The sequence below is a fragment of the Dipteris shenzhenensis genome, chromosome 11 (assembly GCF_047967505.1).
Source record: "Dipteris shenzhenensis isolate YYH24624 ecotype China chromosome 11, Dip_SZ_1.0, whole genome shotgun sequence".
In the NCBI taxonomy this organism is placed as follows: Eukaryota; Viridiplantae; Streptophyta; class Polypodiopsida; order Gleicheniales; family Dipteridaceae; genus Dipteris; species Dipteris shenzhenensis.
Window position 1 is genome coordinate 21,579,248 of NC_141606.1, and position 17,357 is coordinate 21,596,604.

Below are 17,357 nucleotides of genomic sequence, written 5' to 3' on the forward strand. Positions count from 1 at the left end.
TCATCATCAATGCCAGTAATTCAAAGAATTGCCTTGCTAGCACTATTAGATAGTGTTGAGTCCACAATGCCACACAAACTAAAGGCAATCAAAAAATGCAATAAATTTTTGACACGACAACCACCATGGTCATCATTGATAGAAATTTCTAGTGCAAATCTCAAGAGATCTTCTTGTGAGAGGAAAGCACTAGAAAGGTGCATTTACACAACTATTTTTTCTTTCATGGAAAAAGTTATGGGAATTGATGAGCCTACATCTCTCAAAGAAGCAATTCAAGTATGTGAATGTTAGCATGCCCTTATGGACTTACTGATTCAAATTATTGATTTGGTAGTGGATGAAAAATGGTGTACACGTAGTTTTCGCTTTAGTCTTGACTCAGTTGCCTTATCATTGCAAAGTAAGAGGTAGCCAATAGTGGCTTTATCATCTACAAAATTAGGATGTAGAGGATATACCAATGCTAACTATGAAGTAGTTTTGCTTAACAGGTTACGCTTTGAACTTGAGATTTTATAAAGTGATCCTCTATACTCTACTCTAACAACATGAGTCATATTCAGTTGGCACAAGAACATAGTGTTTCATGCCATAACAAAGCATATTGAAGTATGTTAGTGAGGATACAGTTAATGGTGAGATTGATATTGTGAATCTTCATCAAGGAACCATTGAAAGTAGAGCCCTCTAGGTATTCCATGAGCACAATATTGGTCTTGGGACCTTTAGAGACAATTAACACTTCTCCAGCTTCAACTCGGTGCTTAAACCATAAAAGGTATTCATTTTAACTTGATGCTTAAGCCATAAAGGGCATTCACTTTTGTGATGCCCCTTGATGTGGATTTAATAGCAAAAGATCATCCCAATAGGTCACCGAAAATTACATTAAAAAGGCCCAACATCTATTGATTCACAGGCATTACAACCTTCATTGCTAGCTCATTTATTTTAGGCCGATGATGATTATTTCCATTGTAGAAATACTTATCTATCTTGTGATTTTTAGTTGTCACATAGATGGCACCATGTTTACTATTTAGCTTGCATTCTTCTCTGGTGTGCCTTTCCTTGGAGCATGCCCCTAGACCACACTCTAGGTTTTTTCCCATGGCTTGTTGCCATTGAATGAAGGCCTCCATAATTGGGTGGCTAGCTTCTAGTTTTCATCTTTCTTAGACTTCATCTTCCAAGGAGTATGTTCCTAAATTTGTTTTTAACTCTTCAACCCTTGAATTTGATGAGTCCCCATTTTTCTCTTTCTTCTTTTTCTCCTTTTGGTTGGAGCCCTCGCGTATTTCTTCAAGTTGGCCATCTAACCCCATTAATCTTATCCATGGTCATGAAAAAGGTCTAGACACCCTTAAACTCCTTTAGCTAACCCCATTAATCTTACCCATGGTCATTAGCATGGGCATCAGCAAGGTCCAAATACCCTTAAACTCCCTGACTTTGAGCATGAACCAATTAATTCATCAATTCTTTGCTAGGGTTAGAGGTATTCTCAATAGGGTCTAAATCACATAAATTGCCATCAATTCTCTTCCCTTGCTTAATCATGAACAATTCCTGCAAGATTTGGAATGTACCATCATCTTGTCCTTCCAAAAAGGCTACAATAAGGCATCTTTCAAGACCCCATCTTGTAAAATGAGTATTGTCATATTGCACATACCAACTTGTTGCCATGCCTTTCAAACCACACAAGAATAGATTGATCATCCTTATGATTTGCAACTCCATTGATTGCATTGATTGTGTGAATAGATTTAAACTCCAGTGTATGTGAGTGTTGGATCCTCACGTTGTTGCATAGTGAAACAAAGGCACCTTGATCGAAGCTTCTTTTCATCATTCTAGCCATCACCACTCGTACCAATAGTAGTAGCAAGTGAATCCATCCCAAGCTCCTACTCTTTGGATTACATCCTCTATCAATGTCGTGTATAAAAAAACTTCTAATTAAACAACCAATCTTGCACATGTTCCCTTCATTTTTCCCTTCGATCCCATTCAATCAAAACTCAAAACTTCAAGTTCCTCTTGCTTGTTCCATTCATAATGTTCTTCATCTTGATCTTGGTTTGCAAGGAGCTCCTTTTTCATCCACTAAGACCTCTTCTCAATGCCCCAACAATATTCCACGTACCCCAAGAAGGATTTGAGCAAGTGTTGGTTGGCATTTTAATATGTATAATCTCTTATGGATTCATATTGCTAGATTTCATTTCTTACGTATTGATTCCTTTCCCAACTTGTGTGTATATATATATATGAGACAGTTTTGATTACCACTTTCTAATATAGTTCTCTATTCCATCAAATCAAAAGAGGTTTTTCTTTATATATTTTCTAATTGCTTAACTTATTTGATTGATGACATTGGTACTTGTGCATCAACATTCTACTATTATAGAATTTATCTTACTCCAAAAGGCATTGCTCATTTGTAATTTTTGTAGTTGGCATTACCACAAGTGGCATTATCTTGCAAAATTAGCACATCTTTGGCTGTCACTGCCTATTTTAGGTGCTTCCATTGATATGATAGGTTCTTTCCTGGAATTTGTCTGCATCATTGTCTCATCTTCCAATGCTAATGAAGAGGTAACTATTCCTTTAACAACAAATACATTTTTCTTTACTTCTCTGTGCTTGGGATAAGAAAGAAAGAACAATCTAATCTCATGTGGGTTGATAAGAAAGACTCACTTCAAGTCAACAAAGCACTATGCTTTGAAGGGTGACAACTGCAAACAAGGGAAGAATTATCACTAATGGCACAACAGGGTTGATCCCAATACTAGTGATAGTGTGCATGCTGGCATTCAGCAGATGTAGATGCTTGTTGAACAATACGGCATCCACAGCTGGCACCAGCAATATAAACAAAGCAATGATAATATGACAAACGTTTGAAACATTGGGGCAAATTACAGAATATGATCTGCCATAAATATAAGATCTCACCTACAATTGCGGGGGTGAAAGCATGCCACATCATTGAGTGTTAGACTAGCATGCAGTGTTAATGAGATGTGATATAAAGGGGCGTGAGTATCCCCCTCAAATCTGTTCATGTTCGAAGGTGTTTCAGCAAACACAATACAAAGGGAAACGTCGGGATGTAATCTGCAGTACAATGCTGACCTGCATGACAACTTTCTGTCTCAGTGTAGATAGGTGAAGGAAAGCAAGTCGAGAGCTGATGCTGATGCTGGAGCTGCTATGATATCTGCTGATGCCCACTGTCTGTCAGCTGCACCATCGATTCTCTCAGCTATTCTGCTCTTTTGGATTTAACGACTCACAAAAATACATGCCGATGTTTGGCTTTTACGAATGTATGTACATTTGTAAGATTCTCATACCACAGAGAGAGAGAGAGAGAGAGAGAGAGAGAGGCAGCTCAAGCACTATAGCACCAGCCAAAACTATGATAATTTAATGTAGCTAAGTACTAACTCAAGCTGGCATGATGTTGAATCTTGACAAGACCATACTGTACAGCCATCAAACAACATGCATAGCCACCATAAGCATACACAGGATCTGCAAATAGTGTACAATTCTTGATTGAGGTTCCCTTTCAACGCAGAAAGCTTGAGTAATAGAAAGAAACTTTGAAGATCTCAAAAATTTCAATCAATGTCCCGATGGTATATGATGCTCTCAAGGGTGTTTTAATAACAGTGTCTGATATTGAACGATCAAGCATGTCTCAAAAACTATCAGCTGTTCCTTACGAGGCCTTTACCTGTTGTAGCAAAACATGACGAGCCACATTTGGACAGTAATTTCCCTTTGCAAAAACACGAGTTCCAGAGGCATAATTATTGCATCTGGAAAAAAATCACCTGACCCAACAATATCTTGCCCTATGTGCCATTGAATATTTTGACAACATAGATCCTCTTTAATTGATACATCCTCTCCAACTTGTCTTTAGTAAAGTAAGAGGCCCAGGGCATCCTTGACAATTGTCTCGAAAAAAGCAAAGCACTCCATTTGCTAAATAATCGTAACAAGACTTGCAAGGTCTGCGAATTGATGGACAATAGGCAAGGAACATGACAGATGTCACCACTTTATACCAGCAATAGTTAATGATCTTCATTTCAACAAAGCCTCTGTTTTATACCAGCAACCATTTGGCTCAAACAGGAAAATGTGTTTCCAGCACTGCATAGACCATGCCTTTACCAAGTCTTGTGCTTCCTGCATCAAGAGATCATTTGATTGGGAAGCTGTCCAACCTTAGCTGAGGTTCCATCCCATATCTGCTTATTGACCATTGTGGGCAGAAAGCCAACTGTCCCAGAATCACTCACCGAAAATTGTCCTAAAATAGACTATTTAGACACCTGAAGTATCAGCACAATATCAGCAAGTACACAATATTTAATCTCTTCCAAACAAGAAAAGAATAAAGATAAAACATTGAAGCCAAGGTAAGCCTATCAAAATTGAGAGAAAACAATTCAGCTGAAAATTAGGAATTATAAATGCCAAAAAGACATTGTGCAAGCTACGAATCCTCCTTACAGATAAATTCAACAATTGCACAACCTCTTGTTTCAATGTAACATGCAATGGTTAATGATAGTGTAATCGCAACAAGACCTCCTTTAAACCTTAATGCGAGTTGTCTTTGCATAGGTGGTTAGAGATATAAAGTCGACAGTCGATTGGTTCCCTATACCCACTGAGGACCCCCTCCCCAATATAGGGGAGAATTTGCTTTAAACTTAGAGAACCTGAAATACAAAAGACACTCTTCTAGAGTGCACAGAATGCAACCCTGAAGTGGACACCTGTGAACACCTAGAGCTAACCCAAAGACCTGAGAAACAGCCCCAGCCAACAACATAAGCCTCAATGCTAGACGTTGTGACCATGCTGCAAGGCTAGCGATGAGGCTAGTGCTGTCCACAGGCATGCGTTGTTACTGTGTGAGTGAGAGAGAGAAACTGCAAGATATGAGGACTGAAAGAGAGCTGAGAATCTGAGGAAAAGCTGAGAGATGAAGCTGAAAGGCCAACTGAAAGAGCTGAGAACTAAACTGAAAAGTGCCGCTGAAACAGAACACCCAAACCTCAACCTTGCTGGATATCCAACCCTTGCTGTAGGCTGTATGGAATCCTCTCTTGGAGGCATGACCTGATATGGCTGCTGTATGGCGATCAAGGCTAGAGCTGAGCTGAGGCTGGAGGGAACTGAATGGAGCTGAAGGGGGGCCAAGAGCCCCTTATACAGGGCTCCAGCCAGCCCGACTAGGCTTAGCCTATTTGCCAACCTGCCAGGTCGGTTGGCCGACCTGATTGGCTGGCTGGTAGAGCCAGCAGAGGCCAGCCCTACTCACCCACCTAGAGGCAGCTGAGCCTGCCTATTAAAGGCACCTCTACCAGCCTCTATTCCACACACATGTACTGCCCTTGGGGACCCCTTTGGGGCTCCCAGAAGGACTTGACGTGTGCCTGACTGTCCCAGGACTAGGACTCACGGCATACGACAAGGTTACCTATAAGGGGATCTACTAAGCACTTGATGACGATGCCAGTATGTCGCAATGCACCAAGTGCAAGGGTGCAAGTGGCATTTCCTCGTTAATTTGGAGGTGATTGCATTGCTTCCAGGTAGTCCCCCAAAACCTGGGTCCGCCTCATGGTCCCTCGATCCTAAAACTTGGTGTAGAACTCAGAGATGCGTCGTCTTGACCCATGCTTCTATCTATGGAGAAGAATCTGTTCTGTCTATGATTTTTGTGTCGTCGATCACTTCGGGTTGTGGTGCATATGAAACATCGTTGAGTGCTAGTCCGATGTATATAAAGAAAGTTCTTGGAGACAAATAAAACAACACTGAAGACTACTGATAGCTGAAGAAGAAATATATATCACCAAAGGAACTCAATACAAGAGAAGGTATCAAAGATAAGCTTTGGAGGGAGCAAACATCAGTCCTCCAGGGCAGCCAACTGTAGTGGACTTCTGCACTAGCTCCACAAGTTGGAACTGAACCAGATCTGGGACAGCAAACTGATGCAAGGTTTGCTGCAGATCTGGAGCAAAAAGAACAGTAGATGGAGAAGAAGTTGTGGCTGATTTGGAGCAGAAGTTGGGGCAGATCTGGAGCAGAAGTAGGAGCAGATCTGGAGGAGAAGATGGAGCAGCCAGGAGGCAGGAAGTTGAGGCAGAGAGGAGACAGCCAGGAGGCAGGAAGGAGAGGCAGAGAGGAGGCAGCCAGGAGGCAGGAAGGAGGCAGGAGCTCAGGGTGTGTAGGGACCTCAGGAGCAGAAGTGGTGAGTGAGCACCTAGCCCCCCCCCCCCCCCCCTTTCAGTAGGGAAGGGCCAGTCGGTCAACCAGCTGGTCGGCCAGCTGGTCGGCCCAGATCTGGCCAACCAGGCCAATCTGGTCGGCCAGATTTTGACCGACCTGGTCAGTTTGGTCGGCCAAATTTTGGCCAGTTTTGGCCTCCGATTCTAGGCTCTTCTGGTGCCTGTTTTGACGAGGTTTTAACAGAGTATTTCGGATTTGATTTTCATCTTGACAGAGATTCACCTGTGGCCTTTTACCTGTATTTTATCTGAAATTTGTGCCAGTTTGGCCTTTGATTATCCTGTCCTCTAGAGTTGGAGATTGCCATGCTTAACACCCCCTCTCAATGTCCAATGTAGAAGGGAGAAGCAAAGAACTGTTCCAGGGGTGAAATAGTTCCAAAGGTGATCTATCTTCTTCATCAGCCTCTTTTTTTTTTTTTTTAAATAAATAAACTACAAGAGGGTTTTCATTTAGATGGAGATGCCTACAAAATAGGTTTTCATCTTCACTAAATGCCCAGTAGTGATGGTACAATCAGAAAGTACAAAAAAGAGGTACTTTAAGGAGTGCCCTCGCAGGGGATTTATTCACTTCCTTAAGCACAAGTACACAAATACTGCTAAGGAGAAGGAGGCGGTACACCAATCCCAAGCCGTGGGCTGAGATGCTCAAGAGTAGGTCGGTTAACCGGTTTGGTAAGAATGTCAACATGATTATCGACAGCTGGAACATATACCAATCGAATAGTACCCAATTCCACTTGCTCGCGAGTAAAATGAAAGTGTACGCCAACATGTTTGGTGCGATTGGAAAAAATGGGATTGCCGGCGAGAGCGATGGCACTTTTGTTGTCGACGTAGAGGATCGTTGGTTCAGTACAAGGAAAGTGTAGCTCTGCCAGAAACTGCCGGAGATATATGGCCTCTGTGGTACAATCATATAAGGCCCGGTATTCAGCCTCAATAGAAGATCCAGCAATAGTTTCTTGTTTACAGCTGGACCAAGAAACAGGTGCCAAGCCGAACGAGAAAATGTAGCCACCATGAGAACGGCGATTGTCCGGGTCGCCAGCCCAGTCGGAATCAGTGTATCCCTGTAGTGTTAGTCCTGGTCTGAAATGTAAACCATAAGAGTAAGTACCACGTATGAACCGCAAGATACGAATACATGCATGCCAATGAGTGTGCTTGGGTTCATTAAAGTACTGTCTGAGAATGGAAGCTGAGTAAGAAAGATCCGGACAAGTGTGAATGAGCTAGAGCAGCTTGCCAACAACCTGACGATAGAGATGTTCATCAAAGGGAGGAGACTCCAAGTCTTTTGAGAGCTTGACTGTGGGATCCAAGGGAGTGGCAACTAGCTTAGGCTCGTGGGGAATGATTTGATCAAGGAGTTGAAGAGCATATTTCTATTGAGAAACAAAGATACCACCAAAATACTGAACAACTTCCATGCCCAAGAAATAGGAGAGAAGACCGAGATCGGTCATCTCGAATGTGGTGCTGAGTTGAGTTTTAATGAATTGAAGTGTGGTGGTGGTAGAGCCCAAAAGCAAAAGATCATCTACGTAAAGTAAGATAAAGCAGACCCCCTCTGAAGATTGATGTATATATAAATTCGGATCAAAAGGAGTGGAATGAAACCCATTAGTTTTGAGGAAGGTGTCTATTCGGTGGAACCACGATCGCTTGCACTGATTCTTGTGGGATAGGCATTGTCGAATAACCCATTGTTCTCATGCCGGCCTGTCCTCTTTCGACAGGGTATACTTGTTCTTTGTCGGCACCGAACTTGAGATGTTGCTCTGCTTCTTTTGAGTTGAATAGAAGTCCTTGTTGACATATTGGAGAAAAACATGGAGAAGAAGAAGCACGAGGTGTGCGGATACCTACTTCAAGTTCCTTCCATTTTTGAAATTCAGCAAATTCTTTATAGAGTTTGGAGAGATATTCATCACCTTCGATCCTTGCAGACTCTCTCTCGACATATGACGAGGGTGGTGGTTGAATAGAGGTCGATTTAGGTTGAGATCGCTTCGGGGAAGAAGGAGAAGACATCTTCAGTTGATGATCTATCTTCCAACCTTTCCAAGTCAAGGCTCAGGTGTCGATAGGCACACCATGCTCTGATACCATATAAAGAAAGTTCTTGGAGACAAATAAAACAACACTGAAGACTAATGATAGCTGAAGAAGAAATATATATCACCAAAGGAACTCAATACAAGAGAAGGCATCAAAGAGAAGCTTTGGAGGGAGCAAACATCAGGGCAGCCAACTGTAGTGGACTTCTGCACTAGCTCCACAAGTTGGAACTGAACCAGATCTGGGACAGCAAACTGATGCAAGGTTTGCTGCAGATCTGGAGCAAAAAGAACAGTAGATGGAGAAGAAGTTGTGGCTGATTTGGAGCAGAAGTTGGGGCAGATCTGGAGCAGAAGTTGGGGCAGATCATTAGGCTGCTACATGGGCAGCACAAAGAAAACCTTGTGCAGGAAAGATGGTGGGGGCATGTAGCCCTGGATCTGGCCTGGCAAGGCAAAGCTTCAGGGCAGGTGTATGGCCTGCAACAGATCCCCATGAAAGGCGCGATGACTCAGCAGGATGTACGGGGCTGTACGGCGCTGAAGAAGGGGCTGGCAGAAGCACAATATGCCGGGGGTTACCAGCAGGTTGGTTGGCAGGTGTAGGTCTGGTAGGGCTGGTTCCAGCCAGCCTACCATGGCTAGAAATGGCAGGGCAAAAAGGGGGCTGGACCCTCATATATAAGAGGGCATCAGCCCTTGAAGTGAGGGCCAAAGCCCTAGTTTTGTGGGCCAGTGGCCCTGGTTAAGTGAGACCTTTTAGGGCGGTTTTATAGCAGCCTGGTCGGCCTGATTGGGTCGGCCAGATTCAGGCTGCTGGTCGGTTTTTTGGGGCAGGCCTTGTGCCCTATAAAAGAAGGGCCTCCAGCCCTCATTCAAATATCACTTGCAGCAGCAGTTGGGGAGCAGACAGCAGCAGCACTTAGCCCACCCTTGGACCTACACACAGGAGGAGAAGGAGGCTGACATAGGGCTGCAGACTGAGCTCAAGGTGCTGCCCACCTAGGCTGGCTTCCGAACAGCAAGGCGGAAGGGATCTAGACAGAGAGTCTACATTTGCTCGAGGTGGAGAATGCGGGCTCAGAGATCTAGAAGTGACAGGCTTGTAGTAGGAGAACCTTTTGGTATTGTATCCTGTCCTACTTTGTGGACGGACGGAAATATAAAGTGTTGCTTCTATACTTGTCTCTGAGCATGGTCTATTTACTGGCTTGCACATCTATGCACGTAAGTTAAGAAGTTTGTGATTCCACACCCCACATCACACTGTGTTAGCTCTTGGGCATTACTATCAGTCTTCCGCTGTGCGTACCCTCTGTTGGGTCATTTCTAACAAGTCAAGCTAGATTACAGACCGAAGCTCTAATACCAATGTAACATGTAACGGTTTATGATCATGTAGTCGCGCTTCTTTAAACTTAATATGAGTCATCTTTGTGTATCCACCACAGAGAAGGTTCCCAGGCGGGGTACGGAGGTGTGTACTGCCCTTATAGGCACCCTGGCAAAGGACTGGGCCGACCGGCCGACCTTGGCTTGTGTGCGCCTCTACATAGGCTGGAGGTTCAGCCCTGTTTATAGGGCAGGAGGGGTCAGCCATAGGCCCAATCCTGGTCGGCTGGAGGGCAAAGGGTACAGCCCTCTCTTGAGGGCCTGGACAGCCCCTTTTGTAGGGCTGTAGGGGTCGGCCCACATCAGCAGGCTGGTCGGCCCTGCCCTATGCTAGCCGACTAGGAGGTTGGGGGGTTATATATAGCGCCCCCCCCCCCCTTGTGTTTTGAGCACTTCAGTGCGGTGCCTGGTGGAGCAGCAGAGCCAGCCCAGTGCACACCTCAGAAGCAGTTCTAGGGCAGAGGTGTGGGGTTGTGCTTCCACTCTCTATGCTTCGTTTTCTCTTGGTTGTTGAGCTGTTTGTCTGAGCTCTCGAGCAGCCTGTTGGTTCCGAGGTTTTCCCCCAATTGTAGCACGGTTTTCTCGAGAGATCACTTGCAATTCTCCTGTGCCTCTCTCCTTTCTCTCCTTCTCAGTGTGTGTGTGTGAGGCGTGCTATCTCTCTCTCTCTCTCTCTTCCGTTCATTTCCTCTGCACTTCTCTATCACATGCACCCCTGCACTTGGGTGCAAGGTGACACTCTGGCTACATCGACAAGTGCATTATAGTTCCCAAATAGGAGATTTTGTCGTTTGCTGTGACCCCTTTGTGAGCCCTTGTCCAGGGACAGTCAGGCACAAGCTACGTAGATCAGTCTCTCAGCCTTAGATCAAGTCAATAATTCAGTTGGTCTACACCCAATGTTGGGTGTTGATGATGTCTGTGGGGATGTCATAGTCGATAGTTCTTGCAATGCATGATAGGGTTAATGGTGTTCAACCTTGTGATTGTCATGAGATTGAAACTGCACTTGGGCATGTTCTTGGATTCACCTAGATATGTTCTTGCCATTTTAGTGGACATGCAAATTTCATCTTGTGAAGTTTCTGTCCATGTTGCGGCTTGCTGATACTGTGATAAATGCTTGCTATCTTATGTGATGTGTTGCACCATCTCACCATCTGCTAGATTGACTAAGCATTTTATGATTAGAAATGCTCATTTGGGAGAGACTAAAATGAAGTCATAGAATCTTCACAAGCAGTTGTATCTTTAAGGAACAGAGTGTGGACTACCTTTTGATCAGCCTTCCCTTAGTGCTAGCCTTTGTCATGGCTGTCTGCCCTTCCCCTGTGGTGTGTTGATAGAAACTCACTTTGAAGACCTTCCCTTCCCCTGTGGTGTGTTGATAGAAACTCACTTTGAAGACCTTTAGACAAATGGATGCTCAAGTATGTTTGGGTGCGTGGGTATGCATGTGTGAGAGCATATGTTTATACTATCGTCTACACCCACCGCTGGGCACTGATGATGCCAATGGAGATGTCATAGTAGCTACTCCTTGCCATGCATGATGGTTTATGGTTTTCAATCTTATGAGTGACTTCATGAGATTGAATCTGCACTATACGAGTTTGTGCATGTTCCTGGATTCATCTAGATATGTATTGTTTTAGAAGTGGTATTTGGGCTCCTTGGGCAAGATGAAGGTAATTGGCCCACCTCTTCTTTCCAGCGCTCAGTACTTATTTTTGGACAAGCAAGCAGAGGTCTACCACCATGATAGAGGTCTGCATCCTTTCCTCTACAGTCTATTTCAGTTCTTGTTCAGTTCTTCAAGTTCTGCCTTCAGTTTTGGTTCAGGAATGGCTTATTTCCTTCAATGACTGGAGTGTTGAATTGTTCCACTATTTCTACCCTACAATGCTTATCACTTGAACAATGGGAAGACAGATGGCAAAAGAGGTGGATGATAGAGCAGCAGGAAGAGCTGTTTGAAGGGGCTGCTTAACAGGGTGTTCAAGGGGAGATGAGGACGTGGCTGCTCAACAGTCATGCAGCAGGGTACCATCTTGGAGTGCTTGGTATAAGACATAATGAATCCAATCATCCCAACCATGAGGCACCATCTGCACACTTGATTTGTCTATAGCTTTCTCAACAGTCTTTGCCTCCATCCCCATGTTGGAGTCATCATTCCTTGCATAGATCTCACAGCCATCAGTCCTTATCGAGGTCTCCTATGCATGTTTCTATACCTTACCCCAATTCCAGGGCACTAACAGCCGGCCAACCCCTTTATTCCATTACCTCAGTCCCGACTCCCAAAGATTCTTGTACTATCCATTTTCCAATACCAAACAAAGCAACTTTCATTCCATTCAGTACATCCATTCCATTCAGTGCATCCTGAAGCTCCTATCTAAAAAATTCCATTGAGCTTTGAACTCAAGAACAGTGCCTGAAAGGTGACTGGTGCAGAGTCAATCCAAAGGGCATTACCTTGAAGAACTACCTTCTATTGTAGCTTTGAGAACAACACAAATATCAGCTGTACATGAGGCAATGAAGGGGATCCTGGCTGTCTTGCTTTTTTGCGTCCTGGATCACTACCTATGGTAGCTTGGGAGCAGGTGCCAACTAGTGTGGGGGCACCCCAACAAGTCATCAATTTTGGGATTTGGAAACCTGTATTAATTGTTGCTTTACTGAGATCTCTGTAGTTAATACACATGCATGATGATGCAGTATGGGCAACCTTTTCCACCAGGAAAAGTGCTATGAGAAATGAAAATTCTCTCAAGCAATTCCTTCACCTTGTGTGCTTGTTCCACCTCATAGAGATGATATGGAGTGTTGTGGATGGGCTTGCTGTAGGCTCGAGGATGATGGCATGGTGACATCTCTCTTGGGAGGTCGCTGATGGGGCTTGTCAACAAATGTATCAGCATAAATCTGAATTTGTACGATTGGATATATTCTAGTCTTACAAAGGTATATCCTCTGGGAAATGTTTTTCAAATTTCCAATGGCATACTCGTATTTTGAATTATACTTGAACCAGTTCTATGAAGAAGTGTAATAGACTGGCCTTTTCTGCGTTTCTTGAATGTCACATGCACCCCTGCACTTGGGTACATTTTGACACACCGGCATCATCATCAAGTGCTTAGTAGACCCTATTATAGGTAATTTTGTCTTATGCCATGACCCCTTTGTGTTGCCCTAGTCCAGGGACAGTCAGGCATGAGCTTAGTTCAGCCTTAGTTCAAGTCATTGTCCACTGGACATCTCAGCAGGATAGAGTGTTTCCTTCTTAGGATTAGTTAGGGTAGGTGCCAGCCCATGGTAGGAGCCCCAAAGGGTCCAGCCAGCCAACCAGGTTGGCCAGTCAGGCTGGCTGGAGCAAGGGACTCTTGGACCCCCTTCAGCTCCATTCAGTTTCCCCCAGCCTCAGCTCAGTTCTAGCCCTTGTGCAGTGATTGCCGTACAGTAGCTGTACCAGATCATGACTCCAGGAGAGGACTCGACGCAGCCTACAGCCGGGGTTGGACAGCCAGCAAGGTCAAGGTTCTGTTTCAGCAGCTCTTTTCAGTTTATTTCGCAGGTCTTTCAGATTACCTTTCTCTCATCTCTCAGCTTTCACTTAGCTTTTCTCTGAGATTCTCACCTCCATCTCTCAGCTCTCTTAGTCCTCACTCTCACTCACGTAATAGTCCTGCATGCCTGTGGGCAGCACTAGCCTCGCAGAGTTGGTCTACAACACTGCACTAGCCTTATCACTAGCCTCGCAGACTGGTCTACAGCATCAGTCTGGGCAGCATTGAGGCCTTGGTTATTGGCTGGGGCTGTTTCTCAGGCCTTTGGGCCACCTCTACATTTTCACAGTTGTCCTCTTCATAGTTGCATTCTGTGCTCTCTAGAAGAGTGTTTTTTGAATTTCAAGTTCTCTAAGCAGCAAATTCTCCCATATATTGGGGAAGGGGGTCCTCATTGGGTATAGGGACCCAATGGGTTGTTGACTCTATCTCTAACCTTTATCCCTCTCTTAAGGATTGGCATCAACCTATTACATTACCACCATGAGGAAGCAAAATCAGATAATAGCTCGATCGAATGAGTCCTTGATCGTTTACCTCTATCTCTACTACAAAAATCGCATCTCAGACTCTTAGCCACTCAGAATTGCCAAAAGAGTGTCCCTAACATTCGACCAGTTTCTACTGTGAAAGAACATAGCCTCAACCCACTCAACCAAATTTCTGAACAGAGATAGTGCATTTGTGAGAACCATATGAAAACGTTGAGAATTAACTCTTCAACAAAGAGCAGCAGTGCAAAAGTTCAGGAGTATGAAAATGTGAGAAGATGATCCAGACTCCAGAAAACTTACTTGAGCGTGAACTTCTGATGGGAATCTCCCTTAACTCACGTCTGAGACATAACCATTCACCCAGCACTGCCATAACTACCATGCCAATCCCATTCACCACCCACCATGTTATAGACGTGGGCAAGCCACCATAGAGAAGGCACAAGAAGAGATGAATAATGTACATGGTTGCAGTGAAATCCAAGCATTTTCTGGCCCTCTCAACAACCAATAGCAAATAAAGAGCCCTGATACAGATAAAGCAGTAAAATAATGAGAACACCTGTTCTACTTGGCCGACAAAGAGAGAGAGAGAGAGAGAGAGAGAGAGAGAGAGGTTTATATGTAGATTGCAGACCCCAAAGATCTATGCCACCGGGGCATTCCATCTCCAGCATTCACAACAATAACTTCAGCCCACTTTTATGCCCATTAGATAGACATCCGTGTTTACTTAAATGTCTTTTGCATTGAAGAACGTTTAACTAAATACTACGATGACAGAAAAAGACTTATATTCCGCCAAATAGTTCCTAGAAAAAATCGGCCAGATTTTGGTAATACTCTTACCCCGCCACAGCGTTCAGAAGAAATGCCGTAATGACGCACCATCCCGTAATCGTCGAGGTTGAGCATGCTGAATAATCCAAGATATATTTCACAGAAAACCTTGGCACGTGCATGCCCACCAGAACCCACAAAAGCACGCCCAGACTGATATAGTTAAGGCATTGGATACAGACTATTTGCGATAGAATAAGCCATGGGTCCCATGACATTGCCCCGTAGAACATCGCTTTGCCGCAATCTTTCCTTTTAGAAAGGGCCAAAGCCAGCCAGGCCCCCTTCCTATTATTTCCGTTGTAAAGAACAATGCCGTACAGTAATGCAGAAGCAGGGTCTGTGATAGAGAGGATACGCTGCAAACTAACTGAGGTAACCAAACAAGGGATCAAAGAGATAGGGCAATGGCCCTCGCAAGAGAATGAGGATTCGAAATCAAAGATTTGAAGGAAAAGCTGTTCAAGAGATGAAAGTTTCGACAATGCAGTCTGAAGAAATGGGATGCCGCCATAGCCGAACCTCCACGAGGAGCCCAGCGTTCCGTCCTCCTTCACAGAAACCCTAGGTTGAAAGAGTGTGCGTGTGTGTGTGTCCATTTTGATGGAATGAGATTAAAGAGACCAACGGTACGGCAGAATATTCGTCAGCCCTGTTTCCCGGCAGCCCAGATGTGCGCATCTCGGTGCCGGTGCCGGTGCCGGTGCCGGTTTGGTTCACGTGTATTGGTGGCGGTGGCCGGGGCCGGTGGCAGTGTTCATGGAAAATATTTTTGCGAGAAATTCAGAAAACCTCCAAGCTTATAAAATTGGAGAAGAGGTTTTCACACAATTTATAACTATATTTGCAAAGTGCAGGAAATCTTCCGTTCACCTAACACTAAACCCAGGTTTTTCGTGAACACTGGCCAGTGGCCTCATTCGCATCAGGGTGCGACTTTGAATTCTCAATTCTTTTGTAAGTGGATGGTGCCACCCATCGTGTCCATTTCCACCCCTACTGTGTGCTTTTACCCTCATTTTCCACAGTGATGGAAGGCTGCAATACTCTTCGTGTCGCCTTAACTCAGCGCCACCCCAGTCCTGCCTGCTCAAAGCAGGCCCCTGGAAGTTATGCCAAAGGCCATTCCCAACGTGTCATGGGTCAATGACACTCCTTTAGGGTGTTTACAAACTTAGCCCACCGTAAGGATCATGGACGTGCAAGATTGCCTATGCATGTCCAATCCGCACCCCATATGAATTCAATGCACCATCGGCAGGCATGGGTAAATAGTGTCTATAATCACCGTTAGAGGAGCAGGTACTATGGTGCCCTTAACTTCCACTTTGAAAAATGGTCGGAGCCCTCTCCAGTGTGTTCCTTATGCAAGGTTGCTTGTGAAATATCATTTTCATCTATTCTGGAATTGCGTGATTGTGAAGTCTCTTTAAAGATTCTTTGAGCGGTGGATAGGAAAGGCTCCCTCTTTCACTTTAAATGGAAGGCAGTATTGCTTGGAGACAAAGGCGCTCAAAACAAAGCTCAACATCGGCTTTTCGAGCTGTTGAGGGTGATGGTGATCAAACACATATGTGAGATGCATAACTCATTAATCCTTACAATAGCAGTCCCCCAAGATGACTTTTGTATTTTGCAATATGAGATTCTCATGCTCTTAAGTATTTTGGTCAAAGGGATTCTAGATTTACACTATCTTGCAAGGCAGCTTAAATCCTTTTTTTCCTATGCACAAAAAAGGAAAAAAAAACTTTAGCATGACAAGCAATGGACTTAATGAAATTAAAATTCAAATTCGAAGCTATCACCATCATCAAGTAGTAACAGGGAGCTCGTTTTTATGTTTTACCTTTTGTGGAATATAGAAAATTATGAGAGCCAATGCTTAGGTTAGGTGTGGGCTAGTACTAAGTCACTATTCGTCCCAAAAAACGTGAAACAAGAGCTTAACACATCATCTTTTCTTATTCAAAGTACTGGGTAATAACATGCACAAAATTGGGTGGTACCACTTGCCTCCCTACTAGGAGGGCTGTTAACATTTTAAAGGCACCCGTCCCTTTACTAGCCCCTTCACCCTAGTGTTTCAACATCAAACCCGGCAATTTGACAGCTGTATGTTGTGCATTGACAAAGTTCTAGACTAATGAAAGGTTGTAGATTGACCAATTACTAGGATCACAACATTTTTTAGAAATCATTGGTTGCAGTTGCATACAAAAGTTGTCCCCCGGAATCGTCTCCAAAATATTGTAAAAAGCAAGGAAGGCATTCCAAGCAATAGAATGAGGAACTAATACAAGTTTTGAAACTATGAAGTTCCTCATAATGGGAGCATAAAATGGGTCTCCAAAATTGTAGCTTTCATAATACTACATAAGATCAGAAAGTTCAAAACGAGATTTGTTGCATTGAGAATATAAAAATTTAAAGAAAAACTGTATTTACAAATACATGTTTGCTCTTACATTCTTCTTTAGCGTGTCTTTTTTTAAAATTGGAAGCCCAAAGTATCTTTTCCTATGCAATTTGGATTCCCTTATTTTTCTGGGTGAATAGGAGACCATAGGATGTCTATACAACAGTGCCCACCCAAAGGAGGGAAGAGGCATCTGTTAAATGTGGTTGTTGCGTGTGTGAGTACCA

General features: G+C 44.0%; 1 protein-coding gene across 2 annotated transcripts; it reads right to left on the minus strand.

Moving 5' to 3' along the window:
- Positions 1-3,301: 3,301 nt before the first annotated feature.
- On the minus strand, positions 3,302-15,397 carry LOC147896762 (uncharacterized). Of its 2 annotated transcripts, XM_087381672.1 has the most exons (4): positions 15,070-15,160; positions 14,721-14,864; positions 14,172-14,398; positions 3,302-4,367 (listed from the first exon to the last, which is right to left on the minus strand). In XM_087381672.1, the coding sequence occupies exons 2-4, from the start codon at positions 14,831-14,833 to the stop codon at positions 4,360-4,362; spliced, it is 348 nt and encodes a 115-aa protein (XP_087237798.1). In that variant the 5' UTR covers positions 14,834-14,864; positions 15,070-15,160; the 3' UTR covers positions 3,302-4,359. The 2 variants fall into 2 exon arrangements, with proteins under 2 accessions (XP_087237798.1, XP_087237796.1); XM_087381670.1 differs by having other exon boundaries at positions 14,721-15,397.
- Between the last annotated feature and the right edge of the window lie 1,960 nt (positions 15,398-17,357).